This window comes from Fonsecaea multimorphosa, assembly GCF_000836435.1.
Source record: "Fonsecaea multimorphosa CBS 102226 unplaced genomic scaffold supercont1.39, whole genome shotgun sequence".
Lineage (NCBI taxonomy): Eukaryota > Fungi > Ascomycota > Eurotiomycetes > Chaetothyriales > Herpotrichiellaceae > Fonsecaea > Fonsecaea multimorphosa.
Genome location: NW_015971673.1, coordinates 207928 through 233824, shown reverse-complemented (window position 1 = coordinate 233824; position 25897 = coordinate 207928). Strand labels below are relative to the sequence as shown.

At 53.0% G+C, this 25897-nt stretch overlaps 10 protein-coding genes across 10 annotated transcripts; 5 read left to right on the top strand and 5 right to left on the bottom strand.

Annotated features, from left to right (window-relative positions):
• Window positions 1-1197: 1197 nt before the first annotated feature.
• Z520_11522 (uncharacterized protein) lies at window positions 1198-2160 on the top strand (the record flags this gene model as incomplete). Its single annotated transcript, XM_016782010.1, has 1 exon — window positions 1198-2160. One exon carries the CDS (start codon window positions 1198-1200, stop codon window positions 2158-2160), a length of 963 nt encoding a protein of 320 aa, XP_016626981.1.
• Window positions 2161-2469: 309 nt separating this feature from the next.
• On the bottom strand, window positions 2470-4119 carry Z520_11521 (uncharacterized protein; the record flags this gene model as incomplete). Its single annotated transcript, XM_016782009.1, has 1 exon — window positions 2470-4119. One exon carries the CDS (start codon window positions 4117-4119, stop codon window positions 2470-2472), a length of 1650 nt encoding a protein of 549 aa, XP_016626980.1.
• An 870-nt stretch (window positions 4120-4989) lies between these two features.
• Window positions 4990-5802, top strand: Z520_11520 (uncharacterized protein; the record flags this gene model as incomplete). Its single annotated transcript, XM_016782008.1, has 1 exon — window positions 4990-5802. The coding sequence occupies one exon, from the start codon at window positions 4990-4992 to the stop codon at window positions 5800-5802; it is 813 nt and encodes a 270-aa protein (XP_016626979.1).
• A 254-nt stretch (window positions 5803-6056) lies between these two features.
• On the bottom strand, window positions 6057-8190 carry Z520_11519 (uncharacterized protein; the record flags this gene model as incomplete). The annotated part of the gene is made up of 2 exons (XM_016782007.1): window positions 6057-8027; window positions 8077-8190. The coding sequence occupies 2 exons, from the start codon at window positions 8188-8190 to the stop codon at window positions 6057-6059; spliced, it is 2085 nt and encodes a 694-aa protein (XP_016626978.1).
• A 304-nt stretch (window positions 8191-8494) lies between these two features.
• Z520_11518 (uncharacterized protein) lies at window positions 8495-8933 on the top strand (the record flags this gene model as incomplete). Its single annotated transcript, XM_016782006.1, has 2 exons — window positions 8495-8795; window positions 8863-8933. The coding sequence occupies 2 exons, from the start codon at window positions 8495-8497 to the stop codon at window positions 8931-8933; spliced, it is 372 nt and encodes a 123-aa protein (XP_016626977.1).
• Window positions 8934-11570: 2637 nt separating this feature from the next.
• On the top strand, window positions 11571-12533 carry Z520_11517 (uncharacterized protein; the record flags this gene model as incomplete). Its single annotated transcript, XM_016782005.1, has 3 exons — window positions 11571-11800; window positions 11848-11937; window positions 11990-12533. The coding sequence occupies 3 exons, from the start codon at window positions 11571-11573 to the stop codon at window positions 12531-12533; spliced, it is 864 nt and encodes a 287-aa protein (XP_016626976.1).
• Window positions 12534-13962: 1429 nt separating this feature from the next.
• Z520_11516 (uncharacterized protein) lies at window positions 13963-15825 on the top strand (the record flags this gene model as incomplete). Its single annotated transcript, XM_016782004.1, has 1 exon — window positions 13963-15825. One exon carries the CDS (start codon window positions 13963-13965, stop codon window positions 15823-15825), a length of 1863 nt encoding a protein of 620 aa, XP_016626975.1.
• Window positions 15826-16465: 640 nt separating this feature from the next.
• Window positions 16466-17749, bottom strand: Z520_11515 (uncharacterized protein; the record flags this gene model as incomplete). Its single annotated transcript, XM_016782003.1, has 1 exon — window positions 16466-17749. One exon carries the CDS (start codon window positions 17747-17749, stop codon window positions 16466-16468), a length of 1284 nt encoding a protein of 427 aa, XP_016626974.1.
• A 1194-nt stretch (window positions 17750-18943) lies between these two features.
• Z520_11514 (uncharacterized protein) lies at window positions 18944-20254 on the bottom strand (the record flags this gene model as incomplete). The annotated part of the gene is made up of 1 exon (XM_016782002.1): window positions 18944-20254. One exon carries the CDS (start codon window positions 20252-20254, stop codon window positions 18944-18946), a length of 1311 nt encoding a protein of 436 aa, XP_016626973.1.
• A 680-nt stretch (window positions 20255-20934) lies between these two features.
• Z520_11513 (uncharacterized protein) lies at window positions 20935-24774 on the bottom strand (the record flags this gene model as incomplete). Its single annotated transcript, XM_016782001.1, has 1 exon — window positions 20935-24774. One exon carries the CDS (start codon window positions 24772-24774, stop codon window positions 20935-20937), a length of 3840 nt encoding a protein of 1279 aa, XP_016626972.1.
• Window positions 24775-25897: the final 1123 nt, after the last annotated feature.

Below are 25897 nucleotides of genomic sequence, written 5' to 3'. Positions count from 1 at the left end.
ACTACGATGCCTCCTGGCTAATGCTGATGGAGGTGCATAGGGTCAAAGGGCACCCTGGGCCATTGCATCCTTCAGCATGGAGTACTCGCTACCTAGTGCCAAAATAGTGTATTGTCTTGGGAATCCCGCAGCCGACCATGTCACCATTTATGGCACACGCGCCGAAGCCTTCCTTGTGTCCAGATGTCTCTCTTCAAGAATACTGGACAGATCTTGAATCGGCAAAAATCATATTCTGTCTATTCAGCACCAACAGGCCGAATCCGTGAGCAGAAGTCTGCTGCAAATCTTTTACGAACATCGGCGGATGAGAAATACGTCAGGGTCGGTTCCGCACATCTCTGTCTAAACACTCATCTATGCTCTCCGGTACTGGAGCAGTAAAGGAACTATGAGTATGTGTCTCGCGGCATCAGTCGTACCATCAGTATATGCTGTGGGGTCATTGTGTGGATTCTGACACTTCGCAGATGTCCACCCAGCTATATATATATATTTATACACTCTTCTGAGACACGGACAGCGCAGCTGAATCTGCTACCGTGAGAACAGATACGCTGGGGCACCCTCTTACATCATTACTCCATAATGTAATCAATCCGTGGAGGCTCCGTGGTACTCTCACCTTGCATTGCATCGATTCTATCCAAGGAAAGGTTTTGCAAGCCTCTGTGAGGCCGCTAGCCGAGACTTTGAGCTCGAAATGGTGGTGAAAAATGGTGCCTCGACGGTCTTCTACACGGGGACTGGCAAGCAACAGGCTTCTGAAGCTCTTTTCTATCACCCAATTGAACACCGCTGCCAACTCAAGGCTGTTTGAGGGCGAGCATGGGCATTCTCTTCCCACGGCCAATCCCATCGAACGTCATCTTAGCCATTGTTTGCTTGGCTCCGGCGTCAAAGAGACAGATTTGGGCACTCTCGACTCTCGAGATCCATGGACAATGAACTCATTGTGACTTTCCCTTGTTGATCTTTGTTCTATTGATGCCCCCGCTGGACAAAGAGCTGAGAAAGCCGGATTGTTGGGGACTACGTGCCACTCCATTGTCCATGAATGCATCTCGAGAGAGCTTTGTTGAGCCAGCTGAGTTCGAAAGTACTTAAGGCCGTCTCGATTTCCGGTCTGCTTGCAGGCATGCCAACAACTCGCCTTTCGCATTTTGACAGCCTCGAAACCTCGAAACTACTACGAAGATGTCCGATCATGACGGGAACCAGATGGAGTTCTCTCCGCCACCAGAAGCGGCGCGATCTTGGGATGGGGTGGTGATACCCCGATGGTTTGACTCAGAGATGCCAGGTGAACTAGACCGGGGAACGAGAGAGTCTCTTAATAACGTGGAAAGCGAAAGCTCACCCGCACTCCTGGAGGCTTATTATTATGCACGGGATATGCGCCTTCTCCAAAATGCCCTGTACTACTTGTCCTACAAAATGCTCCGAATCTTGACCCTACTCCAGGGGGAAAATCCACAAGACACGGCACTGGAAGCCTTGCTCTGCACAATCGAAGATAGCTTCGATGCGATAGAAGACATGTTTTTCCTCCAGTGTGACGATGACGACGGCAACAACCTTGGTTTCACCATGGAGGAGTCGCTCACGATCCGTGAACAGCTCGAGAGGGAAGAAGGGATGCTCGATACTATCAGACCCCGCCTCTTCGAGGTAGAGCGTTTCCTGGTGGAAAAGGAAGCTTCCTTACTGGCAGCTGGCGATAGGTTCTTGTGGGGGCTTATGCGCTTCGAACGGTGCAGACATCGAGACTATCTGAAGAGGTCTGTGGAAGCGATGCAGACCGAGCGATTGAAGCAGGTCGACTACACGGAAAATGTCCTCTACTCGTGGGAGAGGGGAACGACTCGGGAAGCGATCACAATGCCGCCTTTGCGCCCAGACGACACCTCCTGCCTCATCTGCTATGACGAGTTTGCAGGAGAAGACGGGGAGATCGCGGTCGACCCAATGGTGACCACTTGTTGCCGGAGGCCATTCCACGTCGCATGTATGCTTGGCTGGCTCTTCCAGAAGATGGACGATAGGGACGAATATGAAGATGAAGATGAAATGAGCTGCCCGATGTGCAGAGCTGAGGTGGATGTCGACTCCTTTGTGGACCTCTTGGAAATTCAGGTGAGGCAGATGGACGCCTTGTGATGTTCAAACAGAGGTAGGGGCTTTTTTACTTGGCTTTTTGTTTTCATTAGTTGAATATTTGTCTTGGATGAGGCTGGTCCTCAAAGCCGACCGAAGATAGAATCGTTCAACTGGCAACAGGTTTGCTAATGTCATCCTTTCATCAACGCTCATTCTTGTCACAAATTTAGTTTCTGTTCATGCGCTTTGTTCCCTGTTAGCCTACTTGTTGATGGTATTTGCCACGTGAGAGCTGAGGGTATTGAACATTAATATATATACATCTGGAATATCTTTTCTTGTCAGATCAGCGTCGTATCAATACCTCCGTTACGACTGCTCCTCCACCTTCTCATCTTCTTCGCTTGGGAGGGTCGAAGACGAAGAGCCCATTGATACTGGCAGCTCCAATTGCCCATTATTCAGGTCATCCTTGGTGGTCACTGCAAAACGGCTCTTCCTCCGAATGATATGTCCGTACCTGTAGAAAACATAGGGAATGGGTGTCAGCAAGAGACTCAGGCACCCAAGAATCGTAAGCGTCCAGTGGTGCCCAACGTTCTGGTAGAAGGGAGTCGCGGCGACTACCATGCCACCGGAGCACAAGTAGCGCGAGAGCGTGGCGAATACGAGCGCGCTGGCAGCGTACGTCTCATATGTGTCGATGAGATACATGTATGTGGTGATGAAGGCCATGACGCCGGCGAACCCGAACAAGACCGAGGCTGTGATCGAAGACCAAATTGATATGTGTGGGTAAGAGGTCCAAGCCATCCAGAACAATGAGATCGGCATGGCTGGTGCACCCAGCATGGCGTACCAAAGTCGAATCTCAGGGTCGAATTGCGTCTTCCCTTCAGCAACCGCCTTCCGTTGGGCTTTGACCGTCCTATTGTAGATCCATGGTACGCATCCGAATGCGATACAGACGCCAACAAATATTCCAACGAAGATTGTATTCGTCAAACCTTGTGAGATTCCGTATGTTTGGCGAAAGATGAAGTCATACCCGTTGAGGAACGTGAACAGGATAACGTAGACCAGACATAAATAGAACGAGACAAGCAGAATAATCGGCTCGTGCAGAGCTAGGATAAACGGCCGGCGAAGCGCCGCCCCCAGACGTGTCAGCAATGATATGCGCTCCATTTCGTGCTCAGCGTAATATCGATCGTCGCCAGTGATCTTTCGCAACTGCCTCGCCTTCCAGCTCAATAAGACAGGAGGATATGTCTCCGGTTGGAACAGAAAGGTGGTCAAGAGGACAACTCCTGCAAACATAAGAGTCACCCATTCCGCCCAGCGCCAGGAATGGAGGACAGGTGATTCCGGGATCCAAGCGGCCATCACAGGACCGAGCGCAGCTCCTCCAAACCCGAATATACTAAAGAATGGGAATATGAAGGTCTTCTCCAGCGCGGTGAACATGTCGGCAACAGATCCTCCGGCGCACACAGAGGGCGCTGCACCGACAACGCTAGCGAAGAATCGGAAAACGATCTGACTGCCAATATCAGGCGCAAGCGCTGAAGCCATGATGAAGAGACACAACAGCGCCAGCGAGGGCAGATAGATCTGGTTCCTGCCAAGGACTTCCGAAAACGGCCCGCAAATCAAGGCGCCGGGCCCAAAGCCTAACAGAAAGCTGCTGATGGCGCCGAAACTCTCGGTGACCTGGCTGACTCCAAGGTCCTTTGCGGCTTGCGGGATGACTGCACCGTCCAGGGAAGCGGCAGCACCGACGAGACAGCCGATGCTGCATATGACAAGGGTAGCTCTGAAGCGCTCGTGAAATGGCCAGTTGCGTGGATGCAGAGGATCGTCTGGTCCATCCCATTCGACGACAAGGACTGTTCGACCATTGACGATGCGAGTCTTTTGACGAGAAAGACATGGCAGACTCCGGACAGCTTCGACATCAGACTCGAGTTGTTCCTTCAAGGCTTGTCCTATCCGGCGGTATTGTAGGTATGTTTCCATGTCGAAAGCCGATCAAAGAATTGCATGCACGGGGCAGCGAGCGCAAGATAGAGGCAGGGTTAACACAGAGATATAAACAGAGGGTCGGTAGAAGACTCTCTCACCAACATGACGTCTTTTGATGCCATAAGGCATCCCATAAGGCGCATAAAACATACCATCTCGACCCCAGTATGGACTCCCTTTTCACTGTTTCGGGCTCATAGTAGAGCGTCATTTGACGTTGACATCCAGCATGATCCGGTGCGCTATCCGAGTGTCGGACAGCGAAGTCGATCAAAAGTTGCAAGAAGCAAACGTGTCCGCGGAGAGTACATTGTACGCCGCAGGCACAACGGAGATGCTCCAGAAAATGGATACATCAGGGAAGGAGGGTTGCTTGCCTGATATTCCGAGAGGAAGATACAGTAAGACTGCATCGGGTACTTGGCCGAGCAAGGCTGAGCGATGAACAAGGCACGATCGCTGATTGGCTGGAGGATAACGTGATCTCGAGCCAAGACTCCCGACGCCGTCTATCATCGAGGCCTTTGTCGCTGAACTCACCGAGAAAAATACACCACAGTTACTCAACACCTGTCTGACTGAGAAGAGCATTGGACCCAGTTGCCTGCGAAGAACGAGGAGACCGGGCCGCTGCTGGATTGTATCAGACAAGCAGTTTCTTGTCTATCGTCGGGAGGGAGATTCTCCTGCACAAGACAAGCACAGACGAGCCTCGCAAGCCTGAATTCGAGCAACCCACAGGTTCAGCCTTTCGACTTGTGGGCCTAAGAAGGGAATCGAGCCTCGTCCTCGAGGATCCGCCTTGATCATAACCGGTTCAAATCGCTTTGCCTCAGTTCTCCGATCCAGTCCAACCCATTCACAATGACACCCCCAACGCTCCCATTCGCACTGTCTCGCTCAGCTTCCGAGCACCTGGCGCTCCTCTCACTGGAACCATTGACACCATCATCATTCTCCGAGTTCGGCACCGCCATAAGCCCTCCCTTTGACTCGTCATTAACGACACCGCCCCGCTCATCCGCGTCTATCCCTGTCCCGCTCCACTCTCCCCACCAACCCGCGCCGGTGTTTGCAAACCAGAATTCCGCGCTCAAGACGTCCCCGATCTCGCAGTTCAGCAACCACTACCCCGTGTCCCCGCCCTCGAAACCTCAGATGAGCATGTTCTCCTGCTTTCCCAGAAACCTGAGCGGCATCGGAATTGAGGCGTCCCCGTCCCAGTCCGGTGGGGAGGGCAGCATCTTCAGAGTCTCCATCCTGGAGCGGCATCCGTATACGACTCAGACGTTCTGCCCACTCGGCCTGGCCGCCTCGGATCCTTCAACAGTCTTCCTCGTGGTGGTGGCTCCCTCGATGTCTTCTTCCACTACCGCCGTTACAGCAAACACTTCCAGCAGAAGCGAACCGGTGGCCATCACCAATCCCCCGGACCTTGCCCGCCTCCGTGCTTTCGTGGCTAGAGGAGACCAAGCTGTCACTTACGCGCCCGGAACATGGCATGCCCCGATGGTTGTATTGGGCCAGCGACGGGTCGACTTCTTGGTCACGCAATTCGTGAACGGTGTTGCAGAGGACGATTGCCAGGAGGTGCTACTGGGGCAGAACAAGATCGGGGTAGATTTGAGTGGTGTGGGGTTGGATAGGTACGGAAACAAAGGGAGGCCGAGGCTTTGAGGCGTTGCTCAAAAGGCTACGCGGTATTGTGATGGTTGGAACCCGGGCCACAATAGCCAGTCGGTTGCGATGTCATTCTTTTCTTCCACATTGACATCCCGGCCAAAAAAGGACATACTCAGGGGGTATCATTTGCCAAGCCAAAGCAAACAAGATCCGGCCACCAATCGCCGTTGCCGTCGGCACTCTCCAGATCAGGAGGATGGCATGGTATCCAAAGCTGACCCTGCCAACAGAGGGGCTGATCAAGAGCATCACTTTCCCCCCTCAAGCTTCGTCACTAACCTCTTCATGCTCACCCACTCATCCATGCTGGCCTCACCATTGCCGCATTGCAATCCTTTCCCGACGTCAAACACTGTAACGACACCATCGAGCCCGCCAACAGCCATGTGGCTGCCTCGTTTCTCTTCCCACGCCACCTTATTCAAACCCTTGAACGGGACCACCCCGTTCTTCCCCCTTGAGGGACTTACCTTGGCAATCGGAACTTCCAGGTCATAGCTGAGGTCAAACACCTCCAACTCTCCCGCGCCAGTGACGCAAGCAAACACTGATGGTTTATGTGGCGCCCATTTTGCATCGTAGACGAGATCTTCCCTCGCAAGATTGAGGATAGGGCTCACAATTGTCGGCGCTGCCCCTCCGGCTGCTATAGTTGAGGCACTCGTGCTCGAACTCGCAGCGGGCTTCGTCCGCCACAGCTTGACAGACCAGTCGGAGCTAGAAGTTAGGAGTAGATCCCCCAGATCAACGGGTCCTCGTGCAGGGTGGAACTGCGAGGACATGACTGGTGCAGAGTGCCCCTTGTAGGCGACGCGGGTGTCCACGCCTGCTTGAGCTCCGGCTCGATCGTACCGGTGGCACGGGTAAATGGTGCCTTCCTCGGTGCCGACAAGGAAAAAGGTTGGGTCTGCAGCCGGAAAACTCATGCTTGTAGGAGCAAGATCGTCAGTTTTAGCTGGAGCGGGAGTGTTGAGGATGAGATATTCTTGGGCTTGTGTAAGCATGTCAACCGACCACGAGCAGACAACGCCGTCCATCGAAGCGGTGATGATATTATGAGCATTAGGTGTCCCCACGACGCTTATGCTGTAGACTGGATGCGTGTGGCCAAGGTGGGATCCAGATTGTGGTGTTTTCTGGACCGGTTGCCCCGTTCTGCCAGATGTTCTGGTATCCCACAAGCATATTTGACCTGAGTAACAGCCGCCAATAACGAGATTGGGATGAAATGGTGAGAATCGAGCTGAAAGAACATCGGACGACGCCGTAAAAACGTACTCTGGCCGAGATGGAGCATGTGTGTTCCACAACAGAACCAGACCGGCCGGTTCATGAGGCGCTGAAGGATTCTTGGTGTATGAAGACAAGAGAAGTTCATTAAAGTGTGGGGAGAATTGGATATCCGAGACAATGCGTCTGCGTGTGTATCGGTCGGAAAACAACTGAAAAGACTCGCGTACAGAATGTGACTTTTTGCCGGTTCGTGAATAAGGCGTTGCATCATTGTTGTCGTCGTCGTCATCAAGTGTTGATGTACGAGTATAGTCTGCCAGCAAATCATACTCGTCGTCCATATCTAGGGCACGCTCAATGACCTTTGAAGAACGCTCAACGAAGGAAACAAATTCGGGGGAGGCAACCACAGCATTGAGTTCAGTATTGGTGAGCGTCCGCAAAGGGAAGCGCTGCTGCTGATGAGAACCTGTTGATATTGAAATTACTGATTCTCGATTGTGCGTGGCTTGTAATTCTTCCTCGATCTCCTTCCGCAGTGCTTGCCGGATTTCTTCGTCTCTTTCTTGGTCACGCCGGCTGAGCCGTTTCCTCTGACGTAAGGACATGTCATCATCGTCGGAAGGCTCTAGAGATTTGACAGGCTCTTCAAGATAGGGTTCTGTCTGCACGCCCTTGGTGTATGTGATATATTCCTTCTTTGAAGGTACAGGCTCGTGGGCGGAAGCATCGACGGAAATGGGGAATGAAGTATCCGTGCTCTCGGTCTGCGTGGCTATTGATTGCATTAACCTCCTCGGCGATGGTTCGACATCTTGCTGAGGGGTGATGTGCCCTGCGACGGTGCCCTGGATTGAACTCGGTCGACTTCCACGTCTGCTGGGCGACGCGGTCGCATCTTTGTCTCGCTGCCGATCGATGAGACTGGAAACGAGGTTGTCAATCTCGGACCTCCGCTCCTCGGCGGTTTTTCCTGGTGAAGGGGCCTAGTGATCGTGAGCATGGACTTCAACTGAGGCCGATGGTTGTCCATACCTCGCCAATACTCTGCCGACTCGAGCCATACTGTTCCTGACGCAGTTCCCTCTGTCGCCGTAGTTCTGCAAGTCGAGCCTTCTTGGCCAACAGCTCGTCCTTACGCGATGACATGGTGGACTCGGATTCGGACGGCAAGGGGCATCAGGTGCAGATGGTGGAGAGATCGAACGTTGAGGTGCGCGCAGGTCTAGTATCGCGCGATCACGTGGTTAGGAAATCCAAAAAGACGCAGGGATAAGCTCCGACTTCCCCAAGAAACAATTTGCAGCTTCAACTTCGGCAGCAGTTGATTCCAGATTCTCTCGACGCCACAGCCGTTCTCAGGCACGATTGAACGTCTCTACGAAGACAGTCGCATACTTGAGCTCTAAATATCGGGCTCAGCTTCTGCGACTCAGGGTGCGGCTGTGTCACAATGTCAACATCCCAAGGAGTCAATGTACGCAATTCCCAGCCGCCCAACATTTCCAGATGCTTGGTTGATGCGTTTTCGCATTGTGACCAACCAGCCGCTGACTACATCCAGGTACTCCGGTGGTCAGCTCTTGTTGCAGGTATCTTCTACGGATTTTCGCACCAGAGAACGATCAACGCACATAACGCGGCTGCACACGAGAAGGCCCAATATGACCACAAAGCCGAATTAATACAAAAGGCCAAGCTGGAATGGGCGAAGAAGACGCTGCCTCCTCAATCAAAGACGGCCAGCGATGACAGTACGTGAATCCCATGAATTGAATGCACTGCCGGAGTCGCGGAGGCATGGGGCTGACAAGGACACAGTCATTACGGATCCCAATGACAAGAATTTCGATCTCGAGGCATACCTAACAAAGCTTTCCGCCGAAAGCTGAGCGATGACGCCGGACAAAGGAGCAAAGCGATCTCAAAACTGAGGATGGGTGGTATCTCGAAAAGCTTGGGGAAACCACAATAGATACGGGCGTTGATTCGAGTTGATACCCAAGCGGTCTGGTCTTGGGGATGGCGGACGCCGCCCTCACACCAGAAGGAAAGCGCTGGCGGATCTCACACAGCTTGTACATACTGGTTGGAGGCACGCGCTGTTCTAATCTGCGCTGCGTGTAAAATCATGATCCCATTGACAAGAAAGAGGATGTGTACCCCTTCCCCTGTTGCACGATGTACGTCGCAATGTCGATGCTTCAAAGTTGTCGCCGACATGGTCGGATATTCGGAGCGCGATCCAAGTGCAACATACAGAGAAATCGCCGTTGGTCGAACCAAAATCACCGATGCGGTTCATTCTTTGAACAGTTGTACCTGGCCATCTGATGGGGGTCACAATCCTCTCGAGGCCTCTGACACCCCTGCGTGCCCTGCAAACACCATACCTTGCTACAGCCCGTTGCAGACAAAAGCATCAAATACCCCGGCCTTGCTGCAGGATGCATGTGCCTCTAACTTCTTGCAAGCATCAACGGCTGGAGTCGGGTCCGCGTGCCTTGGTCTCCAATAGACGCACAGGTGACCGTCAACAGGGACCATACAAACATGCCGTATGTGATCCCGAAGAAAGGACTCAGTCAGCCCTTATGCAATGCCCTCCCTTGCCTTTCTCCGCATTCACAATCGACCCGGAACGAAGCTGTGAAGCAGATATGTGCCGGCCATTGGATGAGTCCTAGAGTTCATGTTGTGTGCCCGCCGACGCCGCCTGATCCGGTATCACGTGATGACTGGGAAGCTCCATACGATCATAGACTTTTCACACAAGCCACACAAGCCGGCGAGTCTCTCGTACCGACGGAACATGGTGGGAAGCGTCCCCCTGATCCTTCCGCTCTGGCTTCGTATTTTCACTGGGTCAACGGAAACTGGAACCGTCACTCGCACCCGCCATCAGCCCATTTGTCCGATCGATCTGGTCAGACGCTAAAATTTTCGACAGTGGACAAGAGGCTGTTTGTCAAGAGGATCAAGGGGAAGTTAAACTACGGTAACGGCCCTTTCTGCCCTTTCTGCCCTTGGCATACGACAATTTTGAGCAGATCAGACAGCGTATCTGCCTGTTCCTGAGGCTGTCGAGTCAGCTCGGAGGACGAGTTGACAGCGCGCAGCAATTCCGGTATGGAGCTAACACTGGATAGCATGATGGTGCAATGACCTTTTCTGAAGGCAGACGGCGATCCGGAACCGCAGATCAATCACCGCCTTTCTCCTCCCTTTTCCTGGTTGAACCCCCTTGGGAACTGCCAACACTGCGAGCGTCTCCCAGCCACCCCTTTGGGCTTCGATCGCCACTTTCCCCTCTCTCAACCCTCTCGCCTTGTCAAATGAGGTGTCACACGCTTCGGACAAACACCGAACGAGTGCCAGAAAAAGAGCTAGACGCCAGAGGTGCAGGGCGAGTCACAGACTCACAGGAGGGTTGCAGGCAGGATTTCACGGCAGTACTCGTCACCTAGCGCTATGCTTTTTCATTTGTGTGCATACATGGCATCCCAGTGCTATGACGGAAGACTAGACTCTCAGAGGCCGATCTCCACCCTCCCAGGGTGCTGATGCAATGCTTGCCTAGACCGATATACCTGCTCCTTCAACACCTCCCGAGATCGAATATGCGAATTGTATTGGCGCCAACCCCGCAAACTTGTCTCTTCCGAGAAGCCTGCATCCAGAGGTGGTTTTGCTGCAGACCAACCACCCGCGATCATGGGTGCACCCTTGAAAGTCCGGGATGCGTCCAATTTGGGCGCTGTATGACCGCAATCCTCGTTGCCTCATTCCAAACCTTCCGTGCCTTTTCGGGCCCAAGATTCTGGAGAAGGTCCTGGAATAGAAGTGTCGAGCGGAGGTGGATGATCATCGAGCGTTTGTTCAAAGCTGTGTAAGGAAACCACCAGACTATCATCATCATTACCAGAACCTTTCCTTCCCCAGTATTTCCCCGCAGCTTTGGCACCGGCGATTGTGTTAGTCACCGTCCTAGTGTCGAGCTTGAGACACCATCCCGTCTGATCATTGGCGAAGATTCAAGCCACTCTGAGTTGTGCTCTGGAGCCTGTGCTTGATCCAGGTTGAAATCACCACGTCTGCACTCTGCGAGTGGTGGGTTCATGGCCTGGACCCTTGCTTGTCCACTCTGTCAAGCATTTGGCTCAATTTCGCGGCCTGCTTCGAGAGAGTGCTATGGTGCATTCGACTCCACCACGCACCAAGCACTAAAGGGACGGTGGTTCGGTTGAGCGGCTTAGGGGCTATCCCCTCCACCGAGAGGAGAATCATCGATCGACCTGTGACGCGACCACCATGATGTCCTATATTATTTGAGTCCCTCCCTACCCATTCCCAAGGGGAGGGAAGTCCTATGAGTGCTTGTGTTCCTTGCTACAGCCTCTGTGAGATTCCTACATTGATTCTAGGCCCAGTCCCCTGACCCTCGACCCTTGACGTGGTCCCTCTTGAAGCATTTATACCTTGGTTGTACTGTCACAGCACCTTTTCCTCAAGCATAGAACATCGTCAACATGGCCTCCAACAACGTGCCCGACGTCGAGAAGGATCATGCCGGCAGCGACTCTGTCAACGGCAAGTATGATCTTCACCACGACCACCACAACGAGGAGACTGCTCTGAGGAGGATCCGGACGGCCGGAAGCATTTCTATCACTCCAGAGCTCTTCGAGAAGATCTATCTGTCTCCCAAGAATCGGGTCTCTAACAATATTCGGTCGACCTTTGGTAACCCGACTCCCCTGTATGTCTCCTTGGGATCTTTTTGCTCCGCACGCTGACCGAACTTAGTGCTCTCGTCGGATTTCTACTGTCTTTGACTCCTCTTTCGAACATCCTCCTGGGATGGCGAGGATCCGGTGGACTTGGCGCGGCTGAGGTGTAAGTCACGAAGAATCAGTGGATGATGTTTTATCTGACCAGGCTGTCGCAGGGGCGTCTACTACTTCTTCGGCGGTCTGCTCATGACGTTGGGTGCACTCCTGGAATTCATCTTGGGCAATACCTTCCCTTTCGTGGTCTTCGGCTCCTTTGGTGCTTTCTGGCTTTCGTTTGGAGCAACTCTAACACCATATTTCAACGCATCCATCGCTTACGACCCGACACACCCGGCTCAGGCGTCGACGGATCCCACCTTCGCTTCTACATTCGCCTTCTTCCACGTCTACATGGCAGTGTTGTGCTTCGTCTACGCCGTCATCGCACTCCGAACCAATCTCGTCTTTTTGCTCATCTTTATCCTCCTCGTTGCCGCATTCTCATGCCTGGCAGAATTCTTTTTCCAGATTGGTGAGGGAGTAACAAACACCGGCATGATGCACGCCGCCGGAGGTACCACGTTTGCTGTTTGTCTGCTGGGATGGTACCTCTTCTTCGTGCAACTTCTTGCCGCTGTCGACTTCCCCCTCAACCTCCCCGTGGGCGACCTCAGCCGATTCGTCAAGGGAGCAAGCGAGAGGGCTGAGAAGTCCGACTAAACCGACTGGAGCGTTGGAGGGTTGTACTTAATCGGAACTTGTCAGACGGGGCATGAGAGGCGGGAGGCGTGCGTTGGCAAGGGGTGAACCCCAAAATTCTTCGTAAAAGGATGGTAGGGATGCATGGGATCTTGTCTCCCGCAGCTGCAGACATGTTGGGTGGATAAAGCAATGAGTACTTGACGGAAGGCTTGGGTCCAACTCGTTACGATACGACAGCTGTTCTGAGGAAAAAATATACCTTTGTAATCTGTCAATGTAACACAAGTCATCTTCAGTGTACGCAGCCTTTCCACTGAATCTATGCGTTGATGAATAGTGTACTGTGTACATGGAGTGACCAACACCAGTCTCTTTGTGGCAGTCCGTCGTCGAGCGCATGTTGCGACGAGGCTGTGCGAGGCTCACAGCGCAAAGACGGTGAGGGAAAATTCGGGACATTCAAGATCCTTCCAGACGTTCCAGACAGCTGCAGACGGATGCCGTACAACACAGCCGAGCTGCTTGAGCTGCTTGAGCTGCAGACAGGAATCATGAGAGCCTAACACGGACCGCAGCGCTGAGTTGGTCAAGTCCAAGGACAATCATACCACCGCATCGAGGGAAAGGTTGTTTGCGGGCCGTGACTATTTTGGAATCTCGCCATCCCAATCTCCTCTCGTCCGAGGCCAGGCTGGCTTGGACTGACCCGACAGTGAGCAACTTGGACCTGCCAAAACAAAGACCGAAAGGGCTCCAAACCTACACAACATGTGCAGTAAGTGACGCTAGGTTATGCCTGACCCATTGAAGCTCGGGTGCTGAAACACACCGCTGCCATCACAGCAACTATCAGATGGCGTTCTCGTAGTCTTCGGACACACTCCAAGGCTGGACAGTGGGTGGATTCAGTGGCTGCAGTTCAGCCCGTCCGGGTGCTCTGCTAGGCTTGAAAATTCAGGCGCCATGGCATCCTAGGCAGAAGGTAAATGCTGCGGAGGTATTTCCCCAAGTTGGGGGTCTTTCGCATGGAGGAATGAAAGTGGATGAGAGTCGAGACTGAGACTTGCACATGCGCAGCGCAGGCAGTCTCTCACGTGACTCATCGATGGGTGCGGATTAAGGTTGTTCCGGAGCCAGTGCCAAGCATCGTCAAACTCACCGCCAGCCTTCAATCCAAGGCTCACGACTTCTCAGAGATGCGCATTTTCATTCGCTCAATTCCTGCTGGCATCTTGAGACTGACAGGCTAATAGAGCCAAAGCAGCTGCTTGACCTCGACGCTGATTGGTAGGGGAGGCTGGTGTTAAGCCTTCACCGCATGGTCAGGTATCAAATCCGGGCCACCCTCACCTTGACGTGCATCCTACCTGGAACTCTTTCAAGATTGGCCTTTGGACAGCCTGGCCTCGGTCCTCGAAGCAGATTCTGTGGGACCACTGTCTGCAACATGGCAACCATGATTCACACTCCCAGGGATCCGAACACCCTTTCCAACTACAACAATTGGCGGACCCTGCACACGTCCACTAGCTTGGACATTCTGTTCGACGAACAGAAACTGAAAGGCACCGTCGTTCACAGCTTTGAATCCATCACGGATGGCGAGAGTGATGAGATCTTGCTCGACACCAGTCATGTCCAAATACACGACGTCAAGGCTGACGGCAAACCAGCAAAGTGGGAACTGCTCAAGCGGCTCGAGCCATACGGCAGTCCCCTAAAGATTAGACTCGGACGGAAGCCACAGTTGAAGGAGAAGATTGAGGTTGAAATCGACTTAGAAACGACGTCCTCCTGCACCGCATTGCAATGGCTGACTCCGGCTCAAACCTCCAATAAGAAGCATCCGTACATGTTTTCGCAATGTCAAGCCATCCACGCCCGATCCATCTTCCCTTGTCAGGACACTCCGGATGTCAAAGCAACATTCGACTTCCGCATCAAGTCGCCCCTGCCGGTCATTGCATCCGGCATTGGGGCAAAAGACAATCCATCCTCCCTGTCCCACGATGGGTCCTCCCAGCTCTACCAATTCCACCAGAAGGTGCCCATCCCCTCGTATCTGTTTGCTCTTGCTAGCGGCGACATCGCCACCGCCAATGTTGGTCCTCGGAGTCTTGTTGCTACAGGCCCTGACGAGCTCAAAGACTGCAAGTGGGAGCTGGAAGAGGATACGGAGAAGTTCCTGCAAGCAGGCGAGTCGCTCGTCTACCCATACGCATGGGGTGAGTACAATGTCCTCGTTCTCCCGCCGTCATTCCCCTATGGCGGCATGGAAAACCCCGTCTACACCTTTGCCACACCTACAATCATCTCCGGAGATCGCCAGAATGTTGATGTAATTGCGCACGAATTGTCGCACTCCTGGTCTGGGAATCTTGTCTCCAATGCGTCATGGGAACACTTCTGGCTGAACGAAGGCTGGACGACTTATCTGGAACGGCGAATCCAAGCCATCGTGCACGGCGGCGACAAGTGGCGCGATTTCTCGGCGGTGATAGGGTGGAAGGCTCTCGAGCAGTCTATCGAACAGTTTGGCGACCAACACGAGTTCACCAAGCTTGTTATCGATTTGAAGGGCAAGGACCCCGACGACGCATTTTCCAGCATCCCGTACGAAAAGGGATTTATTTTCTTGTACTACATTGAAAAACTGATCTCCAAGGAGCTATTTGACAAGTTCATTCCGCACTACTTTGAGACGTGGCGGGGGAAATCACTCGACAGCTACGACTTTAAGCAGACGCTCCTCGACTTCTTCAGATCCGATGACAAGGTGTCGCAAAAGCTCGCCACCATCGACTGGGACACGTGGTTCTACAAGCCGGGCTTCCCGCCCAAACCGGACTTTGACACGTCTCTCGTGGACCAGTGCTACCGGCTCGCCGATCAGTGGGAGAAATTCACCAAGAACCCCAACCCGGACTTCGGACCCAGCAAGTTCGACGTGGACGGCTGGTCGGCGAACCAAATCGTCGTGTTTCTGGAGCGACTGCTCACCTTCGCGGATAAACTCCCCCAACCGCACGTCAACTACATGGGCTACATCTACGACCTCAAAGAAACCAAGAACGTCGAGATCTCAGCCCGGTATTACCAGGTGGCGATGAAGGCCGGGGACTGGGCGGTGAAGGGCTTCGTGACCAAGCTGCTGGGCGAAGTCGGCAGGATGAAGTTCGTGAGACCGCTGTATAAGGGGTTGATGAAGATGGATTATGAGCTCGCGGTGGAGACGTTTGAGAAGAACAAGGACTTTTACCATCCCATCTGCCGCGGTCTGGTCGCTAAGGATCTGTTTGGGACGAAATAAGGTGCTAAAAGTACCTAGGTAGGATAGTTCGAAAGGGCTCTGGATCACAGATTGGGAGCTGTCAAATAGAAATAGCATGAAAATGAGGAGGCTTCCGCCTGCTGATTGAAGATTCAGATTACGAGGACTGAAATACCGTCCTTAGCCACCTGCAGACGCGCCCCTTGGCTACCTAGGTAGGTACTCTATAAAATCTTATACGATAGAGATCCAAAGTTCAATCCGATCCCTGATCATCTCATCCTCGGCTAGTCCGTGAGAAAAGTCGCGAGTGTGTGTCAATGGTCTCTGTCAAATGAGAGTCCGTTATTGACAATTGTAGGTGTTGTAATAATATGTGCATAATATATCCATACTCGGATATAGACTGTGGAAACTGAGAATATACCCGCCCATTTAATATACGGAGGACCGCTTATCCATGTGCCGTGTGGTCCCTGTTGAGTCTTTCTTGATGTCCGTCCCGCTTAGCATGCCCATGCCTATGCCCATACCCAAGCCTATGCACGTACCATACCCGTAGAAATGAGAACGCCTTGCTATGCATGCAGATATTGAAACACACCTGACCCGCCCCATCCTTCCATGTATATAACACACACGATGAAAAGCAATCATTTCCCAGTCACGCTGGTACAATTCAATTTTGGTCCGAAGAAGGCGAGTGCTCCTGCATCCGCACCATCAGGATCCGGAGCACTTCGTCCTCCCAATCGCTCAGATCGAGCCACTCGGGCACGATCATGCGGTTTCTCGAGATGAGGATGCTTTCGCCCTCGACGACCTCCTCGCCAAGATCTTGCTCTTGCGATTGTTTGGATTTCTTGCTTGACGACTTGGATCGTTGTTTCTCGGCGGCCGCGATCGGTCTGGGAACCCGGTCGATCGAGGAAAAGGTCACGGCTCGACTGATCATGGTCATTCTTTCTGGCAAAGATGTGTGGTGAGCAAGTCCGTCGTTGTCGAGTCCGCCTGCCTCGGTCGTGGTATCCGAAAGGTCCTCGACGTCCTCCTTTGCAGTCGACGGCTCGAGTTCGGCGCCCTTCTCGACATCTCCCTCGATCTTTCCCTGCTCCAGCTTCCTCGCCAACCTCGCCTTCCTCCTCTCCTCCTTGAGGTGCTTCAGATCCACCGGCGTCCACCAGTACACCGGATAGCGTCTTCCCGAGAGATTGTTCACGACCAGCGCACTGGCCAACATCAACATGGCCGCCAGCAGGACAAGGGGCAACAGCCACCATCCCAGATCTTGGATCTCCACGTTGGTCGCCGCCAGCAGCGCGGTCGCGCCGGCGGGCGGGTGAATGGTCTTTGTGAAGCTCATGACGATGGATGCACAGCCGACCGCGAGCGCGCCAGCGAGCCATCTCAGATCCTCAAACTGGTCTGGTGGCAGCAACAAGAATAGCTTGGTGATGCCCACCCCGACGAGGGCGGACAAGAAGTGTCCGAAAACCAGGTTCCTCGGCTGAGCCAGGGGCGACTCAATGGTGTTGTACTCCAGGATAGCCGCCGCGCCGAAGGACGCGATCACTATGGGCACCGTGTGGCCGGATAACTGGGGCAAGGCGAGGAAGACATTTTCGATGATGGCGACGCCGCAGAACGCGCCAATCAAGATCGAGAGGTAGAGAAGAAAGGTGTGGACGTGATAGATGTAGAACCACTCGGGAGGATGGAAGAAGAATTCAAGGTATTGGTGGGGAAGGATACAGAGGCAGGGGTGATGTGCATCAGCAGATGATGGAGAGCGATAGCCGAACCAGTATGAGACCCAGGAAGGTAAGAATCGCAGGGGGTTGCGAGGAATGAAAGGATTGAGGTAGTTGTCGATGTCGAATGGTGTGTGCTTTGGGGCGACTTTTGGTGTGGGTTTAGGGGGTTGAGCCTTGACTAGGCTATTGGCAGGCTGTTGTTGCGGCATGGAGGGCGTGGCAGTGTCTATGTCTCGAGTGACTTGTCTTGAAAGAGGCGTACTGATTGATCTTTACCAATGTGGGAGACCAAGGGGCAACAAAGGCTGTTCATATACCTATACACCAGAATATGAAAACAGCGTGTGCGACCGAAGTTGCAGCGAGTCGGGTAAACGATTGGACTGGGTTAGAGAAAGCAGCGAAGACAGCGAAAGCAGCGAGAGAGATCAAGCTTGTCAGATCAGATCTAGAACTGCCTCCACCTACCGATTTAGCCAAAGGGAAGGTAATGTCAGCCCAAGGGGAAACGGCGAGGAGACGCATGACTTGAAGCCGGGAGCAGACCGTGAGAATAGCGGGACATTTCAAAAGGTGTGCAAGTATGGTCCGACACCCATCTCTGCATGCAAAGTGACCGACGCTGCAGAATTTGCGGACGGAAAAAGTTGTTTGTCACCCATTACATGAGAGAAATATGGCGACTGGTGAAGCTGAGTTAATTGTAGTCATGGAAACTCCGGAAATGGTTTACCAGGAGGCCAATGGTGGGTAGAGGATCTAGGCTCAAGGTGGTCAAGAGATGTCTGGGGTAGATGCAGAACGACGAGGGGGAGACGACAATAAAGCAGCATAACGCCAGAAGAGGGTGGAAAGTATCCTTTACCCATCTTTGTACCTCGTATAGGTCAATCTCCGGGTGGGTGTGGGAGGTTGTAACCTACTAGGTAGTAACAATGAGTTGGGAAGAGAATAAAAGAGGGAGAAAAGGTGAGACTGGCTGCTTTTCGGGGTCTGTTTACCGAGTAGCGAGTAGTAACCTTGGAAGTGCCCTTGGGCTTAAAAGCAGCAACGAGTGTAAAGCAGCGACAGGGCGTTATAAAGCAGCCAGCCACCAATGGTATTCGTTGAGCCGGAAAGCGCGGCCGAAATGTTGCAGAATGGACACCATGACGCATCAATCGACTAACTGCATCTGGCCATCAGTGACGTCCTCCTCGAAAACCGCTCATTGAACAGAAGAAAAAGCAGCAACACTGGCTCGGGTAAAGCATTTTTATTTTATGACGTAATGCACCACGATGGAAGTGCTATTAGCACGTGACCTCCAGCTCTTCAAGCACGTGACCTCGGGCTTCCGTACACTGTGCAGTTTTGTCCAGCTCTCAATCTGCTCTCTGCTCTCTGCTTGCTGTCAACGCCGACTACCCCTTCACCCTCGCCAGCTCACTTCGCACTGGAATGTTGTGCTCGGGATGTGGCTCCGGAAACCCCTCCACATTAACCCCCTTCCTAAACATCAAGCAATGCGTCGATCCTCCGAAATGGAACATGCCAATCTGATCGCCCTTCTTGACGTGCTGGCCCTCCTTGACCGTGATCTCGCAAGTCGACACTTCGCACATGCCAATCCCTAGAAACGCCATGAGCCCGATAGCTGGATTGTCTGCTTCAAAGAACATGATGGCCCGTGTGGCGGTGGCAGTCAGATATCCTTGGCTGGTCACTTGTCCGGCAGGGTCCGCTGAGTGTTGGGGTTTGAAGTCTTCGAACAGAGGTTCCGAGTAGTAAGACCCGTCCACCACGTATGCTTTGACCAGCTTGCCAGACACGGGCGCATGCCACCGATGATAGCTCAATGCGCTAAGAAAAGCTTGGTACACAGTTCCCCCAACGAACTTCTCCGCCCAGGGATCCTGCGCCAACATGTCGACGACCGAATATGGCTGGCCCTTGAGCCAGAAATGGTCTCGGACCTTGACGTCGCGCGCCACCTTGAATGTCTTGGACTCGCACGCATTCGCAATCACATTGTCGTCGTCCGGACTGGCCACTGGCCGAGCCCCCTCCTTGAACAGCCTCGTGAAGAAATCATCCCATGACTTGTAGCCCATGTGAGGCGCCGATGGATTGCACTGGAACAACTCCTCAAACTTGTAACTCGTCTTCCCTAGATTTGCAGTCGTGGTGAGCTCCTCCTGGCCATGCGGACCAAACCAGCTTTCCTTTGCGTCCTTCTCCAAAACCTTGGCTGACTCGGGAGAGCGGAGGAAATCCCCCCAGACATTGAGCACCTTCTTCAGCATCTTGTTGACGTCCGGGTCAAGAAACACGGCATATCCCGAAGCCGTTCCCATGGGCCAATCGAAGAGGGCGTTGAACGGAAGACCGACCAGGCCAACGCGAGCCGAGCGCTCGGACCAGGATGGCGGCGTCGTCAAGATGTGGTTGATAACACGCAGCATGTGGTCGTAATCACGGACCTGGGGATGGCCGTGTCCGCGCGGGTCGTCATTGTAGGGCTCCTTCTTGGGGACTTGCTCGAACATGGACTCAACGAGCATGTACACGCGGGTGTTGTTTTCGATCAACTCCTTGAACTCGACCAGCACCGGGTGAAGCTCCTTGGGGTTCTGGTCCACGTGGTCGATGATGCCGCCGAGCCATTCTCGGTGGACGTCGTGATCGGGGAGCCAGTCGCCCAGCCTCTTCTGTCTAGATTTCTGCTTCGTCATGGTGAACGGTAGGAGCAATGAGTGAGTATCGCTTGATAGATGAGAAAGCGACTCTGCCTTTATCGACAAGCAGAAGTTGAAGAGAAGGAGTAAGGAAAACAATAATCCCTATGTCGTGATTTGATTTTGAAGAAGTTTTTTGTTTCAAGTTCTGACCTGAATTGCTGTGGCATGAGCGCAATTCATGGTTTTTCATGGTCACGACTTGCGTAATCGTCCAAACCCTGGATCCAACCCTCAATACGTCACTGGCCATCCTCCCGTCCTCCATCTCCATCTTCCTCACATCAACCTCACATCAACATCACCGTATCACGGTCATCACATCACCAGACTTGGTCGGCATCAAAGGCCAGTGACTACGCGCAAACAAACAAATGAAGGCCGAGCAAGCCAGAGTAAAAGGAAACAAACAATCTCAGCCTCTGTCCTTATAGGTGGTATACATGGCATTTTCTGGAATTAGATTTCTATCGTCTTTTTGTAAAGCCCATAGAGGTACTTTTCCGTACAGTTCCTGCTGCACAGCTCGTCTCTGCCGCCGTTCCGCAAACTCCATACCTAGGTAATTTTTCATGTCCTATTGATGCAAGTCCATCTTCGATACAGTGCTTGTTTCCCAACCCCCAAAAATCCCAGGGATTTTCCAGCAAGGGGAGACAAACCAGCCTTCCGTCAATTCAGTTCCAGTTCTGCCAAACGCACTCACATCCCCCTGTCCCCCCGTCAATCCCGCCTGCTTCCTGATCGAAATTGGGGTCGTCGCTGATGGTGCCATTCACCAGCCCCGGGGCCGCATTGATCAAAGTGCCCCCAACACTTCGGAACTCTGGCACAATCCCCTTGACATCCGACTGTATGACCTGTAATTGGTCCACCCCGTAACAGTACACGGCTTTCTTGTTGATGTTGCCCCCGTGTCGATCGATGCTGATTGTTGTCGGATAAGGGAATGAACCCGGTCGACTGAAATCGGTGGCTGAGTTGCCTGGACTCCCTGCTGCATCGCTTGAGTTGGTACCGTTATTGGAGGCATCAGGAGGCAATAGGGTTGCGCCAAAGGCCGGGTTCGTCCACATGCGCACCAAGAATCTCGTTTGGCTGAAGGTGCATCGCAACCGAGACTGATCGCGGGTGGAGCCACCGTTTTCGTCCTCCGGGTCGATGCCACTGTCGTCTGCGAATTCCGAGGTGTTCAAAGCCGCTGTCGAGTGCAAGAAGATCGCCTTGTCGTAGTAGATGTAGAAGCCATAGTGCTCGTCTGCTTGACCTCTGTTGTACAGGTTGACCGGCTGAGATGAAGGGTATGGATCCTCGGGAAGGAGATTGGCAGGCGCGGCACTGCCATCGCTCAGGACGTCCGGCGCCGGGATGATATTTGAGGAATTCGTCGACTGACGCCTTCGCAGCTTGGAGCCGGTCGAGCTAGATGCTGTGGCCGTGGCATTTGAGGGATCAATAGGAAACACTGGGATGAACGTGATGTAGAAAGGCGTCTGTTCCCCCTCGAACGGCTGGGTGACATTGTCGGTCGTGTTGCCCATAAAGATTTGGTCCGCGCGGCTTGGTGGCGCCGGATTGGGATCAAAAAGATCATTTGTGAAGGGATCATCCGCCTGCCTTCGCAGGCGCGCCCCTGACCTCTTCCTGAGCTCTTGGACGGGCACCGTCATATTCGCTGGTACAGTGCCATTTCGAAAGGTAATCTCGAATCGAAAGTTCGGCTGGTCTGGAGAGTTGGGGACCACCTGGAACTGCTCCTCCTTGGGCAGAGCACAGCTCCACATCGTATTGGGTCCAACGCACTGGGACTGCTGTTTGACGGCATCGGGTCTGGCTATAGTGGATATGCCCGTGGGGATCGGAGGATAGCCAGTAAGATTCAGCCACTGGCTCTGCACAGGTGTGCCATCGCCTGCCCTGGTGAGGAAAGTGGCGAGCAGAACACACGCCAGGACCACGATGAATAGAATAATGCAAATGATGAGCGTCCAACGGCGTTTCTTCTTCTTGTCCGCATGGTCCTGATCATCGGCCTGCCTTCGACGTAGTAGCCTTTTCAGTTTGGTTATCAGACCTTCCTTTTTGGTAGCTTCCGGTTCTTGGGAGATTGGTACTTCCTGTCTTGCAAATTCCTGCTTTTGGCTGACTTCTCGCGCGGAGACGGTAGATTCGAGTCGCTCCATGGCCTCTCTTCTTGCCTCCTGTACAGCGGTATCATCTCTGCCTGCGAATCTTTCACTATAAAACGTGTGGTTATGTATTGTGACCGATGGTGGCTGCGTTGGCGCCGGCACGTGTTGTTGATCTGATGGTGCGGTTTGCTCCAGCAAACGTGGTTGACTGTGTTGTTGCTCAATCTGTGTCATCGGAACGGCACCCTGAGATGTCATTGTATGCTGCATTGCCGGAGAGACAGGCCCTGGTGACAATATCGGCGGCTGTTCCGCGACAGCAGCGATGCTGCGATACTGAGCTTCACGACTAGGTTGCCCCGTCTTGGAAACCGATCGCTCTTGTACCTGTAAACCTTCAATTGCACGTGGTGCTGATAGGATGGCCTCCTGCTGATGTGGTTCCCCTTGACTGAGGTCCGGGCTCTCCACAGATTTTGCCTTGACGACAGCGGCGGTTTCTGCTTGTCTGACATTGGGTGATAATTCCTCAGGCTCCGAATGGATTGAAAAGACACTCCTCAGCTCTCGCTCCTCATTTTTAGGAACGTGAGTGTTATCCTCAATATTATTGTCCGCTTGCCTCGACGTAGGAACGTCTTGTGACCGCTCCAAGGCCACTTCCTTGTCGAAAACGGAATGTAGCTTTGGCTCTTGGCTGGCGCAAGAATGATTCTGGCATTCAAAGTACGGAACGCCGGTCAATTGTTCGACAGCACATGCATGATAGTATTCTGCTGCAAGTCCTTTGGTGAGATCGACCACAGGCCATGCTGAGGTTGGGTCGACATCTTGTACTAAACCACGAGGTTGGTCGAGATCAGGATGAGGCAGGTTGGGTGGAGGGGATTGGATCTTGCCATCTCTTTCTCTTTCCCATGTTGTCCACCTAGACCAAATGCTTGCCCTGGCACTTGCTAGTCCGAGCCGGCGAGGTGTCTCAGGAGATTCGGAGGTGAGCGGAGAAACGATATCACTTTTGGAAGGCCGTATATCGGCCGGCAGTGACGGAACTGGAGGCGTCTCAGGACTCGTGCTGTTGACTTTCTCCACTATCGTCCCTTTCCTCGAAAGCATGGGCGAGAGCATAAGGTTCCACCAGCCCTGCGACCTGTGCCGCTTGCTTTCTATGTCTGACGGGAGGATTCGTTCTTGGCTATCGGATGACATCCTTGACACCTCCTCCAAAGATCGACGGTCTCGTTCATCACCGCTATCATAGTCCTCCGCGTACTTCGGTTTAGGCCCTTGAGGGGACCGAACAATGCTTGCACCTGCCGTTGGCTGAACTTGGTCATCGTGTCGTGCATGCCTCAAAGGGATTTTGGGCACTGGTGGCAAGCGACTGTGCTGAATCTGCGTTTCACTGCGAGTGTGCGAAGAATACGTGCTCGATACAGGGCGACCTTTGCTGAAAAAGGGCGGTTTCCACGAGTCTGTCTCTTCGGCTGGAGTGACCACAATTGCAGGTGTGTCGGGTGTGTTCGCGGAGTAGACAGTGCTTGCTCCACCAACAGAACGGTGTGCATCCACCTCATGTTCAGGCACACTCATTCCTATAACGATTGACCGAGCACCTGGAGAGTAATCATTTATGGCGTTGGCGGGCCCTCGGAGCTCCTCCTCTTTGGCAATTCCACGAATTTGTTCTCCAGCGTCCATCATTCCCGCCGAGCTTGACTCCGCCCTCGCCTTTCGCGCTGCTTGCGATTCTTGCAACTTTGAAACAGCTTGTCGGGCAATGATCCTCTTCAAATCCTCTGTCTTCTGATTTGGCGATCCGTCTGGAGCGTTAATTGCATAAGGTTCCGGCGCCGAGTGGCTTACATGCTCAGCTTTAGCTGACATGATGGATGTGGCGTATCTCGGGCCAAGTCGAGGTCTCTGGGATTGTACTTGGTCAATAACAAGTCCATCAGTTTGGGCCCTTTTTGGCTGCCCTGAGAAGTTGGTGACAATGTTCAGCCCTGGACGAGTCTTTTTGTCGAGTCGTGCTCCGGCCGGCTGCGGCTGATGCTTTCGTCGACTAGACTGCTTGCGACTCGGTCGTGAGGATTGTCCATTTCTGGCCGTCTCCTGACTGTATCTCTCAAGATGGAATTCATCCTGCCCACTAGAAGATCCGGTGTCATCGTCGGAAGAGCTGGAAGCGAAGGGGTTCGGGGAGAAGAAGGTATCTTTTGGTGCCAATGTGATGCCGCCCTTGATGGGTTTGAACGTCGTAAGAGTCTCTTGATGAGGCGACGACAGTGGAAATGCCGGAACCGAGCTGGGCTGGCGATGCGCCAAACCCGCTCTCTTCGAAGTTGCGCCTTGACTGCGGGAGTTTTCGAAAGCGACAACCATTATTGCTAGTGGAGGATAATTGGGAAAGTTGACAGCGTATGGAGGGCGAATCAGGGACAAAATGTGGCATGGCTTCTTCTCAAAAGTATGAGTATCGAAGGAGTTTTCTAGGCTCGTCGCTGTAGCCTTTTATTCATTGTCATTGATCTGAGTCAATATCATCTGATATGTCTTTGGTGAATCAACCGGTGAGACTGTCTCGAGTTGACAGATTCCGCGTCTGGGCAACCTGAATAGATCCTGTCAACAGGATCAATGTGGATTACTGTACAAAGAACAGAATGAGAAGGAAATAACAATAGGAAACAACAATAGGAAAGAGGTGAGAGTGATGTGAGGAAGAAATGGAAGTTCTTCATGGCATCATTATTTGACCTGGTGAAAGGCGGGAATCGGTCCGGCAGAAAAGGATTGGTAGACACCTGGCCGACAGTGTTTACAATTGCAAAGACCTATCCGCGTCCGGCGGGGGTCGTTCTCAGACGAGGCTCCTCTGAGGCCTGCCAGGCCCCATTGTTTGTCTGAGGCTCTGGTCTGCGACACGTTTCCTTGGACCCGAGCTTGCGGCAGGCAGAATGTCCCAAACATAGATCTCGATGGAGAACAGGGAATGTCGCATGGCATCTGGCCTGGCGGCTAGGCCGGCCTTCAGAAATGACTGCTTCAGATGGGAAGGTAGACAATGACTGGAGGAGAGGAAGACGAGGTCGAAATTACGCGCGCGGTCAATAAAAATACAGGAGCCTCGGGAGCCAATCAGAGCCATGCAAGGCTGGATTACATAAGGCCCGTTGTTTCACAAGGCTGCGACACAGCCTCGAAGCTGGTGGCAATGAAATCGGACGTGATTTGTAGCTTTGTATTTCCAAGTTTCATATACAGAGACCATGTCGGCCGTAGACTGACGAGAACTCTACTCATCAAACGGTCTGGAAGCAAGGCTCCTCCTAGCTTTGTCCTCGAATAGGTGTCGCAACCGTATAAAGGCGACAGAATGGGCTCGACAACTGTCCAGTCCCTTTGAGTTTGCTCCATTCCCGAAAAACATATCCCGTTGACCATGGTATCATGATTCAATTGATTCCCCCTTACCCCGGAGCCCAGAATGTCGTGCCTCTTTTCT